The sequence below is a fragment of the Miniopterus natalensis genome, chromosome 16, assembly GCF_054644295.1.
Source record: "Miniopterus natalensis isolate mMinNat1 chromosome 16, mMinNat1.hap1, whole genome shotgun sequence".
In the NCBI taxonomy this organism is placed as follows: Eukaryota; Metazoa; Chordata; class Mammalia; order Chiroptera; family Miniopteridae; genus Miniopterus; species Miniopterus natalensis.
The window spans coordinates 1,997,116-2,014,728 of record NC_142096.1 but is presented as its reverse complement, the minus strand read 5'-3'; the positions used below and the strand labels follow the sequence as shown (position 1 = coordinate 2,014,728).

General features: G+C 42.1%; 1 protein-coding gene across 3 annotated transcripts in view; it reads right to left on the bottom strand.

Moving 5' to 3' along the window:
- Positions 1–1,465: 1,465 nt before the first annotated feature.
- Positions 1,466–17,613, bottom strand: part of RB1CC1 (RB1 inducible coiled-coil 1) — a 37,377-nt gene continuing 21,229 nt past the window's right edge. For 2 of the 3 annotated variants that reach the window (XM_087825256.1, XM_016198915.2), the window contains 15 exons: positions 17,287–17,473; positions 17,128–17,209; positions 16,816–16,877; positions 15,822–15,925; positions 15,269–15,395; positions 13,277–15,177; positions 10,369–10,534; positions 9,074–9,182; positions 8,763–8,985; positions 7,784–7,838; positions 6,772–6,819; positions 6,496–6,554; positions 4,637–4,773; positions 3,514–3,584; positions 1,466–2,833 (listed from right to left, as the gene is read on the bottom strand). In XM_087825256.1, coding sequence (XP_087681382.1) covers positions 2,756–2,833; positions 3,514–3,584; positions 4,637–4,773; positions 6,496–6,554; positions 6,772–6,819; positions 7,784–7,838; positions 8,763–8,985; positions 9,074–9,182; positions 10,369–10,534; positions 13,277–15,177; positions 15,269–15,395; positions 15,822–15,925; positions 16,816–16,877; positions 17,128–17,209; positions 17,287–17,473 — 3,409 coding nt within the window. In that variant the 3' untranslated portion in view covers positions 1,466–2,755. The remainder of the gene's footprint in view (positions 2,834–3,513; positions 3,585–4,636; positions 4,774–6,495; positions 6,555–6,771; positions 6,820–7,783; positions 7,839–8,762; positions 8,986–9,073; positions 9,183–10,368; positions 10,535–13,276; positions 15,178–15,268; positions 15,396–15,821; positions 15,926–16,815; positions 16,878–17,127; positions 17,210–17,286; positions 17,474–17,613) is intronic. The other variant, XM_016198916.2, reaches the window with a different exon arrangement.

Genomic DNA, 17,613 nt, shown 5'->3' with positions numbered 1-17,613 from the left:
ACGGAGACGAGGACGCTCCCGCGCACGACCGGGGCGCCACGAGCCTTAGGCTGCACCGAGCCTGCAGGGCGTGCGATTAGTCAAGCGGAGGCACGCGCAGTCGGGAGACTAGGATCGCGAGATGCGGCTGCGCTGGCAGAACACGGCTGCTGTTTTACAGACTTTTTTTTAATAAGTAGAAAGAGCCGAGTCTTAAACAACAGCTAAGATGCAGCACACCCACACAGCGGAGTATTGGGCAGCCGTAAGACAAACCCCACGTGATCTCACTCACACGTGAAAGCTCAACAACCAACGAACACACCGCACTCAGACAGAAACCACAGGGGCGGACACCGGAGAGAAGGTGGGGACGGGAAGGAAAACAGAATCGGTAATACTGCGGTAAGCTGCAGTGACGGGTGATTTCTAGGATTAGTGAGGTGAGTACGCTGCAAGGTATAAAAATGCCAAATCCCTAGACCGCACACATGAGGTTAACTAACTAATATACTGTCTACAAACTCAGTAAAAATCAACCATAAAAAGTACAGTAAATGCGTCAACCAGTAACGTGGTCGTTTATCATTAAGTGTCATGTGCTGTACACAGCTGCGTGTTACACTCTCAGGCGACAGAGCAGCACCATCACGGGCAATGCCTGCTGCGTCCCCATGGCCAGGATGTCCCGGGCGGCAGGGACTCTCAGCCCCGGATAATCTCATGAGACCACCGCTGTGCATGCCTGTCACGGGCCGAAGCTTTGCTGTGCGGTGCCCGACTGTCCAGTGCTTCGCGCCCCGAGTGTCCCGAGAGGAACGGACAAGCACCTTGGTGATTCCGGCACGGCCACGTGGCGGGCGAACTTCAACAGGGAAATCGACTGTAAAGAAACCTTCACAACAGCTCCCGCTCACTGAGCACCAATTCTGTTTCCTGAAATTGTCCAAAGCGCTTTATATTTTTAACTTTTATTACATAATCTTCAAATTAACCCTGAGGTCGGTCCTATCATTGAACCCAGTTTTCTCGTGTATAAAATGGTGTAGAGGTTGTGCAACTTCCCCAAACACTCTGATGCCAAAACTCTCGGTCCATTTTCCTTCATCACCCAAAGGTAAGGTACAGTTACGAGTTTTGATCTTCAGGTTTCACTCGTTTTCTTTTTAACAAAGAAAACTGCATTTCCTTTCTGCTTTATAAGTGTGCATGTGAACACGGACACGGTGGGTCTAAGAAAAGAAGCAAGCAACGAAGCTCAAGGGCAACATGAGGGGCTGACGGACGGGATGTGCTCAGCCCACTATGAAGCCACAGCACCAGGACCGTGGATTAAATCTGAAGCAAATTTAAGTAGAAACGGCCCCTCTGGCAGATGCCTTTAGCCCCAACCAAACCTCTTTAAAGACCCGCTCTGCGCAGAACGCAACGAGGGCTGCGGTGCTCCCTGCACCAAGATGCCACGAAAGGATCACGTAGAAACAGGTGAAGTCACGTGTTCATTTATTCATCAGTATGTCAGGTTCCATTTTCTACACACCACGGCGTTTTTCCATTTTCTGTACTGTTAGACATACATATTTAAAAAAATATTTAACTTATTTTTATGAAGAAATTAAATATTTTCTGGGGGGGGAAATCATTTTCTTGTTTTCTAGCAACAACCTGAAACAAGTCGCATCCAACTCAACTAACTCATTAAATACCTTCGCTCCACGGCATCTGTCTAAAAGATCCAGGTTACACGGTTCTGATCTACGTAACACTGTTTTACCCTGTTACATAGAATATAATTAAAGAACATTTCTGAAATTAACATGTTTCTTTTGATATAATACAGAACAAGTTTTCCCACACCCCAGCACTCACTCAAATATATTAAAATGTACCCTCCTTAAAAGGCACACACATTTACAGGTTCAAATCTTTATTGTTTAAAATTCTACATGTTTTACAATACAGTATTTTATTATTTAAATGACCTCTAAATGGTTACTGTACAATGAATATGTTTTTCTGAAACAACCATGAATTGTAATTTCATCGATGGGTTATTCCAGACAGAACAGTCATCAGGAAGGCTGCAGCGCCGCGTCAGCGGCAGGCTCTTCCCGTGAGAACCCAGGTGACCAGTCTGCTGAAAGTGCCTGTAAAGGCTGCAAATTATGGCTGATCTTAAAAATCAATCCATCAAATCGAGTTCCTTTTTGTTTTGAAACATCAAAGGGCATTTAAAAAAAATAAATGAAACAATCTGCTTTAGTAATCTACAGAGGCAAACTCAAAATTATGATTATCTGCATGCAGTAAACACCCCTTTAAATAGTTTTGAAGAATTTATACATTTTATAAAGAATGTATTAAGAGTGCAAGTTTTTGATGCTGATTTCACAAAAGGACAAATGCTGGTAATAACAACTAACATTTACTACCTAAGTTCAAGCTAATGTATCTGTAACAGGCAATTAACATGGCTAATCATGAGCCACAATGCACAGGGTATGCCCTTTGAGAAATGAACTAGTTTGGTCCATATTTCTAGTTATTTGGATAAAAACAAAACAAAACCAAAACCATTTTAATTCAGCCAAGGGTCTTGCTGAGTTTATTGTTCCTAAAGTGTATGTAGCCAGTTAGAAAGGTGACGGACGCCCAGGAAGCACATGGTCTCGGTGACTTTTGTATAAAAAGATGGCTTGCAGTTTGTGGAGTGATGAATGAACACTGTAGGATACGTCAGGAAAATGTCACAGGACGTACTGATTTCTTCCATAAGTTATACTTTCTTATTCCACGACACAGCTTTTACTCTGTAAAACTTTGTTCCCAAAGGAACTTTAAATCTGTTTTGTGCCTAGGAAAAAAGAAACCAAGTCACACAGGGACCATCATAGCCTACTCCTCAAAGCTAGAGTATTGGGGGGGCTGTCTTTGTCAAACTATGTAGGATCTACCCCTCGCCAGGAGAAAATGTATTGAGCCACTAGTGTTGATGGAAGGACACAGCACAAATTGAGCCGTAAGTCATACTTTTAAAGTACCGAGAGACCTCACTACTACACAGTCTAAGTTCTATCAGTGTTTTGGAGCAAAGGGGCCCACGGCAACAGTGAGTCGGGGCGAAGGCTCAAGGGCTCCGCTCCTGCTCATCTCGGTCAGGCGCGTTTCCAGCCATCAATACTTTACTTCAGTGGGAGTAGCGTGTGAACATAAGAAACATCCACTCTACCTCTAGTGGCATCAGCAGCCAGGCTGTGTTCTTTTTTGTACATGAAAACACTAATACCAACAGTCACAGAACAGAAACTTATGGTTTTCCTATAGAGGTCCGTGAATTGTTGGTAATTTACGTCTACTACCTACAGATAAAATACACAAATACTCATGAAACTGCTGGTTCAAACTCACACCCATTAAATTCAAGGTCTAACCCCAGTGCGCAGAAAGACGGACGACAGCACTGCCGGGAGCGTCTACTAAGCAGCGTGGGAGTTCCCTGCGTGCCCCAGGTCTGCAGCGCACGCCGGTGTTTACCTTTTTGGCTTGACAGTACTCCTTTTCCATTACTTTTCCAAGCACCCAGGGTCTTCTAGACACACCTGAAGCTATTAAATCGAGTCATTAGTTTCTTTTTAAAAGTACAGTTATAATTATCACAAAATGTACCTGTCAGAGTCGAGACCTACGCAACTCCTAGACCGGGAGAACGCGAGATACGTGCAATGGCCGAAGCCACGAAAATGCAGGACAGTGTTCAGCACAACACTGAATTCATCCTGCTTTCCAACCAGTAATCTTGGTTTTATTTACTCATTAAATACAGGTGGTAAGCCAAATCACAGAACTAACGAAGTCAAAAGAAATGCAAACAATCCAGCATAAATTATAAACTACATGTAGAAACTCCGACTCAGCTCCACAGGGCCACCTGCTGGAGGTGCTCACAGAGGTGACCTTTTCCACTCTGGAAGCAGACGAGTTATTTCCTACATCCTAAGAAAAGCCCTGCTGCTTGAGGGGCAGCGCTTTCAGCGCCAGTGCTTCAGGGCAGGACCTGCAGCTGTCTCACATCAGTGCCCCGGTGCCCAGCAGGGCAGTGTGGACACAGTCTGGGCACGTAAACAGCTGACGAGGGTTAGGCAAGGTCTATTTACATCTTCACGTGCCCACCTCAGCCTAATTATATGGTTTCCCTCTGGGAGATAACAGACAGAATAATCCAGTATATTTTAACAAAGCTTATCATTGCCTTTTAAAAATGTTTAAGTATTGACAAATTTAATAAAAAAAATAAAGTAGAAACACTGGATGATAAATAAGACAGAAAAGACATTTTATAATTTGCCAAAGAAAGGTAATGTTATAAACAAATAAGCATGTAAGCTTAAGTCAGTTGAATTTGCCTAAGAATTGTGACAATTTAATTCTGCTATTGCTAGGATATGAGATATTTGGCCCAACTGCATTAACTATGTCTATTGTGAACTGTCAACAGAATCCAGTAAAGTAATCTGGATACTGCAGATTTTATAAACAAACAGATTAAGCAGAGCTCCCTTTAGTTACTTAATTCTGATATACTTAGACAGGGAAGAAAAACCTTTACTATGCTCTCCCCACTCCGGGTTATTATTTTAATAATGGACGTGACACTTACCACCCTCACCTGGTTTGAGGTCCAGGGCAGGCAAAGACTCTGAATGCAGGAAATACAAGGTGGGACTCACAGTGAACAGCACGTAATTGTCGTGGCGCTCGTCCAGGATGATTAGGACCAGATCTCCCACCTGGAAACTGAACGCAGGAGTCACTGCACTGCCCGAGAAGTCGCTGTCGCCCTACCCTAAAACTTAAGTATATGTTCTGCAGTGGTCAACTACATATTGAAATATCAACACCATGTTAATTTTCATATTTACAGGATATATACATATACTTTACCCGGCTCCTAATGGCACTTCTGGCGATTCATAGATGTTCAAAGAATGACACGAGCAATGGTCAGAGACCAAACATTTTTTAAAATAAAATTTGTAATGCTATCTACTGTTTAAGGAAAAAAATGAGGGGAGGAAAACCCCCTTCACAGTTCATCTAGTTGCATGAAGAGGGCACCATCCTAACCTTTCATGAGAAACACAAATTAAAGGGCGCAAACATTTACAGCCCAGTGCTAAAGCAGTCTGTACACTATCCCTCCAGCCTCCAGGCACACGGCTCTGCAACTCCAGAGAAAAGGCCACTGAACCTGCTCTGAGCAGGTTCACGCTGTTATGAGGCTTAAACAATGGAGATGACGAATTTAGAAATGTTCAAGTATCAAGAGCCCTTAAAAGTCCTCAGATTCCTTGGTGTCAAAATAAGTAAGCCCTACACCTAACAGATCATCAAAACCATGAGGAAGCTGGTAGGTGGAAAGGCTTCTACTCGATCATGTTTACCCTGCAGCCCCCGGCAGCCCCCCTAACGAGATAAGGCACTGCTTCAGCTAAACACCAGAAGATACGTTTAGAAAGGCAGGTGGGGCCTCTCTCAGGAGTTTTTCCTTTCTTTTTTAAAAAGTTCACCTCTCTTATCTTTGAGACGCCATAAACTGATGTGATTTGACACATAGCTGGAAGGTCAAGTCAGATACCACCCTTTCAAATCACTGAGAAAAAATAAAATTCTAATAATTACTTACAGGTCAGTAATATTTGACAACCAAAAATTTGGTAAACAAACCTATTATAGACAAAATATTTTCAAATATTTAGCTTGCTGATTTTGTATCTGTGCTGACAGGCAGAGGAAACTGACCAGCATTCACCAGCTGCTAGAGCAGCTTTATTACCCGAGACCCTCCCCTTCCGCAGCCCACACCCAACGCAGCACTGACATGGGGGACTTCGGTCCAGGAAGATCGTCTGTTGTTTCATCAATTTAACACATAAATTTTTAGCATATCAATGAAAAAAGTCAACACAAAAGTGAGAAAACTATTTTTTTTTTGGTTAATCATCACCCAAGTGTATTTCTTCCATTTTTTATCTTGGCGGCGGGGGGGGGGGGGAGGGGGGGGCACGCCCAAGGGGGGGAGGGGTCAACGACACATCAATTGTTTGCCTCCTGAAGGGCCCCAACGGGCGCCAGGGTTCCAACCTACAACTCAGAATCAAACCCCTGACCCTTAGGCGTGCACGTCAATACTAACCACTGGATCACACCGGCCAGGGCAACAAATGAGAAAACACTGTAACTTAAAAAGTCAAGACTCTCCAATCTAAAATTTAAAAAGACTAAGGAGACAGGTGGAATTTAAAAGAGGTGGCAGTAGTGTCAAAAAAGCTTTGGGAACATTTATACATAAGTAATAATTAAAGCTCTAATCAGAAACATTTCCTAACATCACCAGAAATAATAATTTAGAAAAGCCGTGCTTTTTAATAAAATTTTCTAACAATACAATTCAACATTATTCAGTTCAGTAAAATTTTCACAGAAAAACCCACCACAAAATATACACAAAATACTTACTCTCTAATAGCTATCTTTTCGGAATGCCTGGAGGATACCGAAGACATGCTCTGAGACATCTAGAAAAGAAACCAACAGTTCATAAAGCTCATACCATCAGAGCAGGGCGCTCTTCAGGTCCTCGCTGCAAACATTTCGTTCACTGTTACACACACGGCCTCTGCCCAGCTTCTAAGCATCCAGATTTATGTGGTTCATGAATATACTTCCTTTCCTTCAACAATCACTTTCACTGGACAAATTTACCTTCTTTGTGATGAAACACGACGGACTTACCAGTCTCTGGCTTAGCCGCTTGTTCTCTTCTTCTTTCAACTGTAACGTCTGCGGGGGGGAGAGACCTGCTGTTTATCCTTGTACCTACTCAGCCTGAACACGACGACAGCATCTTCTCTAAGTGCAGATTGCTGCTCGGTTCTAGTACTGAGTTAGTGGGAAATGTTTCTTCACAGATCCTTTCCCACTGTTTTAATTATTTACCGGCTTAAAAGATAATTAGATCAACTTTAGTACATTTACCCAAGCCCAGGGCTCTACAGTTGACTATGCAGTAGAATCACATCACTTTTAAGTATGCAGTAAATGGCTGGGATCGGTCCCCAAAGCTCTGCTAGTAGCTCTGGCCTAAGAGGAGGGATTAGCATATACAACATCTGCAGTTGATGCTGATGTAAGTGATCATACAACCCTTTAATAACAAAAAAACAAAATGAAAAGAGCATGCTAGAGCACAAAGTTGTACTATTTTTACTAGATCCATAGACAATAAGCTTGTAAAGAACAAAAAAATTTGCTGAAAATCTTAAAGCCCTAGGGAATGAGATGTGCTCTGTAATGCAATCGGGAGGAAACCACTTACTGCCAGTGTTTTCATGTTCAATTAATCTCTATAAAAAACACAACACTATTTCATCATTCACATAATCTATGTTTGCCCAATTCAGGTATTTAATGCTTTGTTTCTATAATATGCAGAACTCGTACTTATAATGTTTTGATGAATTCTGAGCTACTGATTAAAAATATTATTGTATATTATTTACTTTATAAAGACCACTAACCTCTGTTCTAACACAGACCTCATCTCTTGGAAATATAGGACAAATAAGAGGCTTGAAATAATACTGCCAACTGTTTGGCCACTTCTCAAAATAGTAACTGCAAAAATAACCATTAAAAGAACTAACTTATAAACACAAGCAGAGCCATGTCTTAAGCATGAGGTTCATCTAACTGCACCCAGAGTGAACACAGTAAGCACTGCACTTCCAGATGACAATTTACTTACCCGTTCTAACAGCATGATTCTCTGCTGCTCCTCAGACAGCATGTGGATATTTTCTCTAAGAGAGAATGGATTATTTTAGTTTAAGCCTTAAAGTTCAGGACTTTACACTCTTCAAAAGGATTTTAGAAATTTAACTATTACTATAAGCACTTTAAAATGTAAGGGACTGTGCTAAATTTCAGAAAGCACCCTGTTTAAGTTAGGGTGCATTTCAATGGAGTGCATTCTTTGTACCACAGCTCCTGAAATGAGACCTATAAACTTTTTGAAATTACAAGCAGAGCATTTGTTTATGCCTTTTTCTAGAATAATTCCTTTTAAATGTCAAGTTGTTCTGTATGTGTTTTTCAGGGATTAAGAACCTTCCTTCGTCCTGTGTGGATGAATCCACATTATGGATAGAGTGGCAATTCTCGGGTGGCCTCACTGTCCAAACTGAAAACAACCAACGCCGCCTGCCCGCGTGGGCCTGCGGAGCTCCGAGTTTCAGTACAAAATAACCCAAGTCTCAGTGAAGACTTCGCAGGCATTCCTGAGTGCCCAGTGTGCCAGTCAACAGGCTGCGTGGGAATCTGCTCACCACAAAAAAATAGTTAAAAACTAATTAGAAAAGAAAAAATAGAAATAGGGTGGCTTTTATTTTATATTGATGCATTACTGAGAAATAAATTGTACATTTAACGTCTACACTGTGATGATGTGATACGTGCACACACTGTGGAGTCCCTCCGAGTTAATTCACACACATCACTTACCATTTTGGAGGCAGGGGAGATGACGCTGAAAATCTACTATCGCCAAATTCAACTGTACAATCTGGGGTCACCTCCTACAGTCCCCATGCTACACGTTTGATCTCCAACCACACCCCCCCCACCACTGAACCTCTGCACCACCTTAGAAACCTCTCCCTCCCCCCACTGCCCAGCACTACTGCTGAAACGCCCGAGGCGCCCAGCGGCTGCGGAGGGGCACTCACTGGACGGACATCATGCTCGTCTCCAGGGTCGAGTCCACTCTGCCTTCGTCTGGGGTCTCCAGGGCCGACTTCTCGGCGTCGCCTGGGAGTTCAGGGCCACACGCTCCATGAAGCTCGGGGGCCGCAGCGAAGCTGCTCCCGCGCAGCTTGCTCACCTGCTCCTCCAGCCGCCGCTTCTCCTCCAGCAGGCGGGCGCGGTCCTCGGACAGCGACTCGATCAGATCTGCGGGCACCGCCAAAGCGGCGTCAGGGCCACGGAAGACGGCGTCCGGTTCGGAAAGGAACGGGCGTCGCTACAAAACGTTACTGACCTTTATCTCGCTCTTGCTGCTGCATCGTGCTTTTCAACTTGTCGCTGAGGTCGTTAATGATGTTTTCTTTCCTCATCTTTTCTCTTGTTAAAACAGTGTTAAAATTGGTCTGGAACACAGAACGGTAAGCAGGTAAATTATCTGCATGCACAAGAAGCTGGGGCTAAAAGAAATAACCCTGCAAACACTTTCACACAGTACGTTAGTATGTGAAGAAAATAAAGCGCAATTTATAAATGACGTTTAGCATTTACTTATTTTTGTTAATCATCACATGAGGATATTGGAGGGAGGGTGGGAGAGAAACATCGATGCGAGAGACACGTCGATTGGTTGCCTCCCGCACGCCCCCAACCTGGGGTGGGAGCAAACCCACAACCCAGGTACGTGCCCTTGACCGGGAATGGAACCTGTGACCCTTTGGTTCGCAGGCTGATGCTCTAACCACTGAGCCCATCAGCCAGGGCAACGATGTTTTTTTTTTTAAGAAATCTTTCTCCCCCGCCCCCAGTTTGCCTTTTCTATTTTTATTTATTTTTCAATCTTCACCCAAGGATATTTTTTCCATTGCTTTTCAAAGAGAGTGGGAGAGAGAGAAATATTGATTTCAGGCTCTTCTTTCCTTTCCCAGTCCTTAAAATGTAAAATTCCTAAGGGTTTTCGAATACACTTTAAATCTGTCCCAACAGACATTTTTTAAAAACTGTAGAAAGAAATTTTTTTAATTTTTATTAATATATCTTTATTGATTTCATAGAGAGGAAAGGAGAGGGAGAGAGAGAGACAGAAACATCAATGATGAGAGAGTCATTGATCAAGCCCACAACCCGGGCATGTGCCCTGACCGGGAATCGAACCCTGATCGCCTGGATCCCAGGTCGACGCTTAACCACCAAGCCACGCCTGGCCGGGCTAGAAAGAAAATTTAAAATTACCATTTTTGGGGGGGACTACACATATTAAATGTGCATATCAACTATAACAGATTTCTGGGATAAAAGTAAAAAAAATTGTACTGATCAGTATAGCATGTAATTTAGAAAAATAAAATTTTAGAGATTATCATCTAAGTATAAACACTTTCATTTTGCAAGAAAACTAATCTGAGTTTTAAGAAGATTAAGTGACATATCTAAGATCACAGAAGTAGCTAAGAAACTAGGAGTATAATTTACGTCCCAATTTCTAATCTAGGACTGTTTCCTTTCGAAGCACCCGTCCGTGTGACACAATGGCCTTTAAAAAGAGAATGCTTTTATCAGGAAGATGTTTAAACACTGAGGGGCAGGACTCACCTGCTGTTCGGCAATCAAGGCCGTGCGCACGCTCCGCACCTCCTCCTGCTTCCTCTTCTCCTGCTCTTCAAGCTGTTCTAAAAACTTGGCTTTTTCTTCCTGAAGCTTTTCTTGAAGTTCAGCAACCAGGCTCAAAGAATCTTCTCTGGCAGACTCAGTGGCAGAACTTGAAAGTTAAATATAGTATTAATTTTTTTTTCAAAATGGCAGATATAATCCCCCATACACCAAATGCCCCAAGTAGCCAACCGCAGAGGCTACAGGTCTCTCTACCCTAACAGTAGTGAACTGGGTGCGAAGGCGGCAACCCACTGGTGCTTCTCTCACATGGATGTTCCTCTCTCTCTAAAATCAATGCACGTATCTTAGGTAAGAATTAAAAAATAAGTAAATAAAATAGGTTCTGTTTTCTAAACTCAATCCTGATAGATACAAATAGAATCCTAGGGGAAAATAAACTCTGAAGACGGGAACCTGGAACTCTGTGACCTGTTTCCATCTGAAGGCAGTAATGACCTCACCACCAGGGCATTCCAAGGTAGAACAGCGAACAGCGGTCGTTGTCTGGTCTCGGGTGACTAAAGGCAAGGTCTTGGAGACGTCCCAGTTGTCCCTCCAAATCCCACCAAGCCTCCCTTACCAACCAGCAGCAGCCTCTTCTCCCTTGAGATTAGTGTCACCTTACCTGAGGTCCCCTTCTCAACAAGGCCATGGTTCTCAACAACCGCTCCACCATTTCATTACTCCCAGACCCACTGCTACATTCAAACCCCAGTGCCAAGGGAAGTTAAAAAAAAAAAAAGGAGGAATTGCAATTCCAAGATGTTTCATTTATTCGGAAGAAACATAGGAAATACGTATGGAAACAGAACCAACGGGAGTTAGAACAAGGGCACACAGAATGCTACAAGCCAAAATCATTTGTACGAATGCAATGACCAGACTCTAGTTCAAGTGTTAGCTATTAAGAGTTTGCTAGGTTGACTTCCTGAAACCTGGACCTAACGGCCAACATTAAACAAAAGTAAGATGCCAAGTTGAGATACTCTAGACCGCAGGCCAGATCCAGCCTGTTATCACCTGCTTGTGTAATTAAAGTTTTATTGGAACACAGCCACGCCCATTTATAGTGTTGCACTCCTCTCCTGCTGCAACAGCAAAGCCGAGTAGCTCGGACAGAGACCACCTGGGCTGTGTGACACAAGCGAGCTGTAAATACCTATTAGAGCTCCCAGGCTGATTACAGAAATAAAGACCACAGCAACCAAGACTGCAAAAATTAATCATTTCTGTCTCTTTCCCTTCTCCATTCTCCTAGTATGTAACATGTTGTCTTAATGGTAGCCAACCCTATGTTTTGGCATTTAACTTACAGAATATCAGGAAGAGATTGGGTCTGTGTGGAAAAATGATCGATCACCAATACGTTCACTCTGGGACGGCCAGAATGAAATGTTTGACTCACACCTTTTGAAGACAGGGTTAGGACGCCTGAGATGAGGCATATATGCTAAATCACACTAGACAGAAACATCACGTGGTAAGCATCTTTATTTGGAGGTCCAATGTGGGTGTGATGTGTGCGACCACTGAGTTTAAAGCGGGGGGTGTGCAGCGCTAGACTGCCTGTCATCTTGCCATTGCTCTCGCCTCTTTTCTGGAATCTCATCTACAATGAAATGCAGACTCTACATTTTCCAGAATCCTCTGTATAACTTCAAGTTTGCCAGTGAAAAGAACAGGTACAGGTGTGCAGAGAAGAGCAGCCCAGGCTGACTCTCCAGAGGTGGCTGTGTCCAGACGCAGTCTCACAGGAGCGTCCTGCCAAGGAAATGAGCGCTACCCGCTGTGTGCTGCGGGTGGGCACATCATCGGGCGTGAAGAGGCGCTTGGATGTTGTCGCAGCTGCCCAGGGAGCCGGGGAAACCATGAGCTTGGTGGGTGCTTAGTGTCTCTTTTCCTCATATTTCACTTAGAATTTTCCTGGCCCTCAGTAGTGACTACATTGACCTTACCTGCCCCAGTTCTGTAAACATTTCAGGCAGGTTCTAATTCATATTAAACCCTTGAATTGCCCCAGAATACAGAAGAGGTTTAACTGTACACCAATATATGAACATTACACAGCAGAGAGATAACCCCAAGAGACTGTATAAAAGTGGTTAAGGCAAGAAGCGAGAGATTAACATATATAATGTATATATAACTATAAATATATTCACTTGGAAGAATTCATGATAGAACTAATTGGTAATGTTCTAGAAAGTTTTTATTAGGCCACAAAACACCTCAATAAATTTTAAAGAATAGAAAAACTGAAGGCCATTTTCTCTAATAAAAAGCAGTGATCAGTCAGTAACAATAATAAAAGTGCAAAAAAACAACTGTATAAAACCTGGGACTTAAAAACATTCTTTTGAATCACCAAAGAAATAACTGAAATTGTAAGATCAAGAAAATAACGTTGATGAAACTATACAGCCCCAATCCAGAACTTAGCCTTTACGGAACACTGCTCAGAGAAAGCTGTGACTTTTTATACACACACAGTTTAAAAAGAGTAAAAATAAGTAATTTTCAATTGAAGAATCTGGGGAAAAACTTCAAGTAAATCAAAGAAGGAAATTTTTAAGTTAAAAAAGGAAAAAGCTCCTGTAAATATTTGAAATTTTCAAAACAATCATTTCTCCAGAGATCCAAAACCCTAATCTATTACTAAAATCCATTAATAGATTTGTTATTTTCAAAATGTTTGCAATAAACTATTTTTAAAAGTTTTTCCTGCATAAATATACCTTAATTGCTACCTTTACCTAAGGTAAACCAAGGCACTGTGCTGACTCACACACAAAGCTGAAATCTGAATCATCAATATTTTTATTTTACGATTGCGGGCTGAAGTTCTTACCTTTTTGCTATTTGACTCTCAAGATGTTTCACCTTTTCTAGCAACTCCCTCTCCACGGCGTCTCTCTCCAGCCGAAACCCCTGCAGGGCCCTTTCGATAGCCGCCGCTTTCTCGCAGCTCAGCTGCTGCAGCAGCTCCTGCCGCTCCTGCTCCTGGTGCGTGCGGAGCTTCTCCCTGTCCTTCTCGAGTTCCTGGATGGCGGCTTCGTACCTCTCTTCCTGCTGGGCGGCTTTTTCATCTTTTCCTTTTTCAAGAGCACTCAATGCTGAGTCCAATTTCCTCTGCAGTTCCTCTATTTCTTCCTTCAGGTGTTTTTCTACTTCAAAGGCTTGGTGGTGCAAGGCTGTTACCTGGCTCAGTTCAGCTTTCAGCGCATTAGATTCCTCCTCGTGCCTGCTAATTAACTCCGAGATGCACTGATCTTTTTCAATGGTCATTAAAGTTCTCAGCTCTGCCAAGCCCACCTGATGGTTTTCACTATTATCCTCAATCTTCTGGTTCAGTTTACTTATCTCTGCTCTCAAATTTTCCGTCTCTTGTTCAAGGAGAGATTTTAAGGTCTCATTCTGCTGGGCTTTGCTTTCTTCCAGCAAAATTTTTATTTCGTCCGTTTCTGCCTCCTTCAAAGCAAGTTCCACCTCTAGCTTGCACCGCATGTCTGACAAATCAGAAACCTTCCGTTTCAGCTCCTGCAGCTGCCGTTCTTTTTCCTGGATGACTGTGGCATGAGACTCCTGTATCTGGTCGATCCTTTGCTGATTTTCTTTTTTTAATTTCTCCAAAGAATCTCTGTGGTCTGTCATAACTCTCTCGAACTCCTGGGTGTGCTTGACTTGCAGAGTGTCCTCTAGCTCCTTTAGGTGGCTTTGCTCCAAGCTCTCAAGCTCTGTCCTCAACAACTGGATCTTTTCATCATTTTCAACATGGAGCTTCTTAAAGTCTTTCAACACTCTCTCTCGTGACTCTTTCAGTTCCTTAATTTCACAATTCTGAGTGTGCATGACGTTTTCCATCTCTAACAACTTCTGGTCCTTTTCATTCTGCAGGCAGATGATCGCTTCTTTTTCATGTTTAACCAAAGCAAATTCATTATCTTTATTTTGCAGAACCTCCTCAAGGCACACGAGGTCTCCTTTAAGCTTTTTAATTCTGTTTTTGTTTTCGTCACTCTCTTTTACTAGTGCATCAAGTCTGCCTTCATATTCAGTTTTTAAAGACTGTAGTTCATTTTGATGTTTTTCATTTAGTGTTATTTCTACAGAATATTTTATCTTTTCAATAATGTTTCTTATTTCTACTGCTGCACACTTTAAAGAGTTTGAGAAGTCACACTGCTCTTTCTGTACAAAGGTTCTGAAGTGGCAAAGGTCTTCCTTGATGGTTTGTATAGTGAACTGCGAGTCTTGGGCAACAACCCTGCATTTTTCCAATTGGACATTTAGAGACACACGACCTCCTGGGTCCTCTTTACCACACAGATTTGTGTCCTGCATCCGTCTACTGTCTATTGCATTGATAACTGACGAGTAAAGCGATTCCACCATCATTTCTGGACTCTGGGGATCACTTATAGGATTAGGAGATGATAAGTTTTCTTCTATTACAAACTCATTCACAGCAGACATAAAATCTGATTCCGGACTTTCTGCTAATGAATCCAAGTCTAAGGAAACTTGGTGAACAGTCTGCTCTATGTTGGGATGGGGGATAGTTTCAAAATCAAATGTCTGTGCATCAATGCTGTCTGGAGACAATTCTTCTAAGGGGCATACTGCAGGACACAAGGGATCCTGCACAGTGAGTGGAGGGGGAGTTCTTGGTGAGGTAGTAGTTGTAATTCCTGTTGCACCTTCGACTCTTGGTGAGGAAGTCGACTGTGGGGATGTCTGACTCCCGGATGCCTAGGAGAGAGAGAGTGACAGGTTCATTAACAGCTGCGGCAACACAAACGTTTACACTAATAAGTGAGCCACTGGGAAGAACTTAATTTGCCTTTTGTTCACTCAGTAGGTCTGTAATGGTCTGTGACATTTCATCCAAACTTTGTGCTGCTTTTACCAAATCATGTAGAGCAAGTACGTGCTGGTGCAGAGGTTCAAAGTCACAAAGTAAGGGGACCCTGAAACAAAATGCAATCAAATTAGATTTCTGATTTCTTAATAAAAAGATGCGTATGCACAACCAAATTTTTAATCTATGTCAAAAATAACTCCTGCACTATCATTCTCTTTCTATCAACAACACCAGGAACAGTGCAAGAAGCCAAAGATAGAATTGTTAAAATGATATTAGAAGTCTTCCGCAGTATGCAAAGTCAGAGTAACTGCTAGAAAAACATTGAGTGCACGTAGACATTAACTTCCTTCTTTTCTGATCATTTTAAAATTCCCCAGAAACTTCCTGAAGCAGGCACAGGCGTGTTGGTCTACCCTAAAACAGTTTGCTCTTCTGGCCCCTGCGAGGCGTGTGGCGCTCCCTTCCACACTCCAGAATAATGAAACACTGTATGGCGACATCTAAAGCTAAAAATACCAGTGACATTTACCTGAGGAATGGCTGGACTTCTGAAGGACAAAGTGACTGCAGAAACTGTAAATCTTTTAATGAAATATCTGGAAGCTCACAGTCAAACTTTCGAGGTTTCTGCGTCTGTACAATAGTGATGATAATGATAATTTACAAAACATACAGGATAAATGATTAAGTGGTCTCTTACTATAATCAAATTCAGTGAAACAAATAAAAATGCTTCAAGATCTACTCACACTTAAGAAACTGAATGAAATAACAAATTAAAAACTTAGTCAATTAAAAAATATCTGTTGAGTCCTACCATATCTTTACAATACAGCCAAGAAATGCACCTTTAAAAATAACTCCATTTGTTTCAATCATTACGTAAGCAGATCCAGAAATGTCAAGGTCTTCATTAAACAAAGTTTCCTAGATAAATGAGTGTGGAAACCCTACCAATCACTCATTCTCAGATATTCAAAAACACATACAAGTAAAGCCCTCAGAAAGCCTGCAGCACAGAAAACTGTTTAACAGCTCAGCAGAATGTCGGGGGGGGGGGGGGGGGGGGCACGACAAGCAAAAACACCTACAGCCTTTCCTCAACTTCTCTGACAGTCAACCTGCTTTAGAAATAAACCAAACTTATCCTCAGGGTTTTGGTGAGGGCTACCTGGAGAGTCAGCCTATTCTGATTTGTCAAAACATGAAAGGAAGGGGGTCAGCGGGTAAGAGAATGAGAGGAGGAAGGAAGTAGAAGGGTGGGCGGGCGGGGAGGAGACACAGAAAGACAAACTATACACAGGAGGATCCATTCCCACCAATCTTAACGACGTAGTAAGACATCCCCTTGTGGAAACTCTAGGTCAGAAACCATACATATATTTTAAAGCTTTGTAACAACTGGTGTTTTTAAAACCCCAAAACATTATGTTGATAAACTATTCTGATAAATGCCTCTCCTTCTGAAATAAAGGTTTGAACACATACAAAATCCTGTCTCGTGCAGGAAATAAAATACATACACAAAAGGAGGAGGGCCAGGAGTCCAATCCCCGAAACAGGCGATTTCGTAAAAAAGACTTCCCTGTATAAAGAAATTAATATGGCTATTTTATAACTTTATTTGAGATAAAAACCAACAACAAAAAAAACCAAACTTTTTTTTGGGAAAAAAATTCTGACAATACTCCGTTTTTTAAAATTAACAATGGATTCAATTCCACAAACCTTAAAAGAAATGTTTCTAGATTTCAGTGCTAATTAAAATCATATACATGCTATATAACGCTATGTCCACATCTATAAAAAATAACTTACTGATGAAGAACACTTACTGAATAATTTTCCAAAGGTTTCCCTTTTTGACTTTTCAGCTTCATACAATCGCTTTCCATCTTTGACTAAAGCGCCAGCCCACTGAAAGGAGGGAAGCTGGTATTAGTATCACACACCAATTCGTTACGACTCCTACCAATTAATCAGAACTCGCGTACCTCCCTGTAGTGTCTTATGAACATCTTTCTCCTCACAACTTCAACAACAGCTAAGCAGTACATCTGGGGGACTGTACTCAGGGCTTCCACAATTCTGACTCTTTCTAGCAGCTCTATTACGAGGCGAAGCAAAGCCTGCAATTTCTCTCCATCTTGGTCAGCATGAAGCATTACAAAGCAACACCACCTATAGGATGAAGTTGACATACAAACACTATAAAAATAACCCAAAATAATCAATCAAGTATTTCAATACAATGGTAAGAGAAAACTACTGCACCACTCAGGAGAAATTAAATGACATCAACTCTAAACATCCTAAATTCG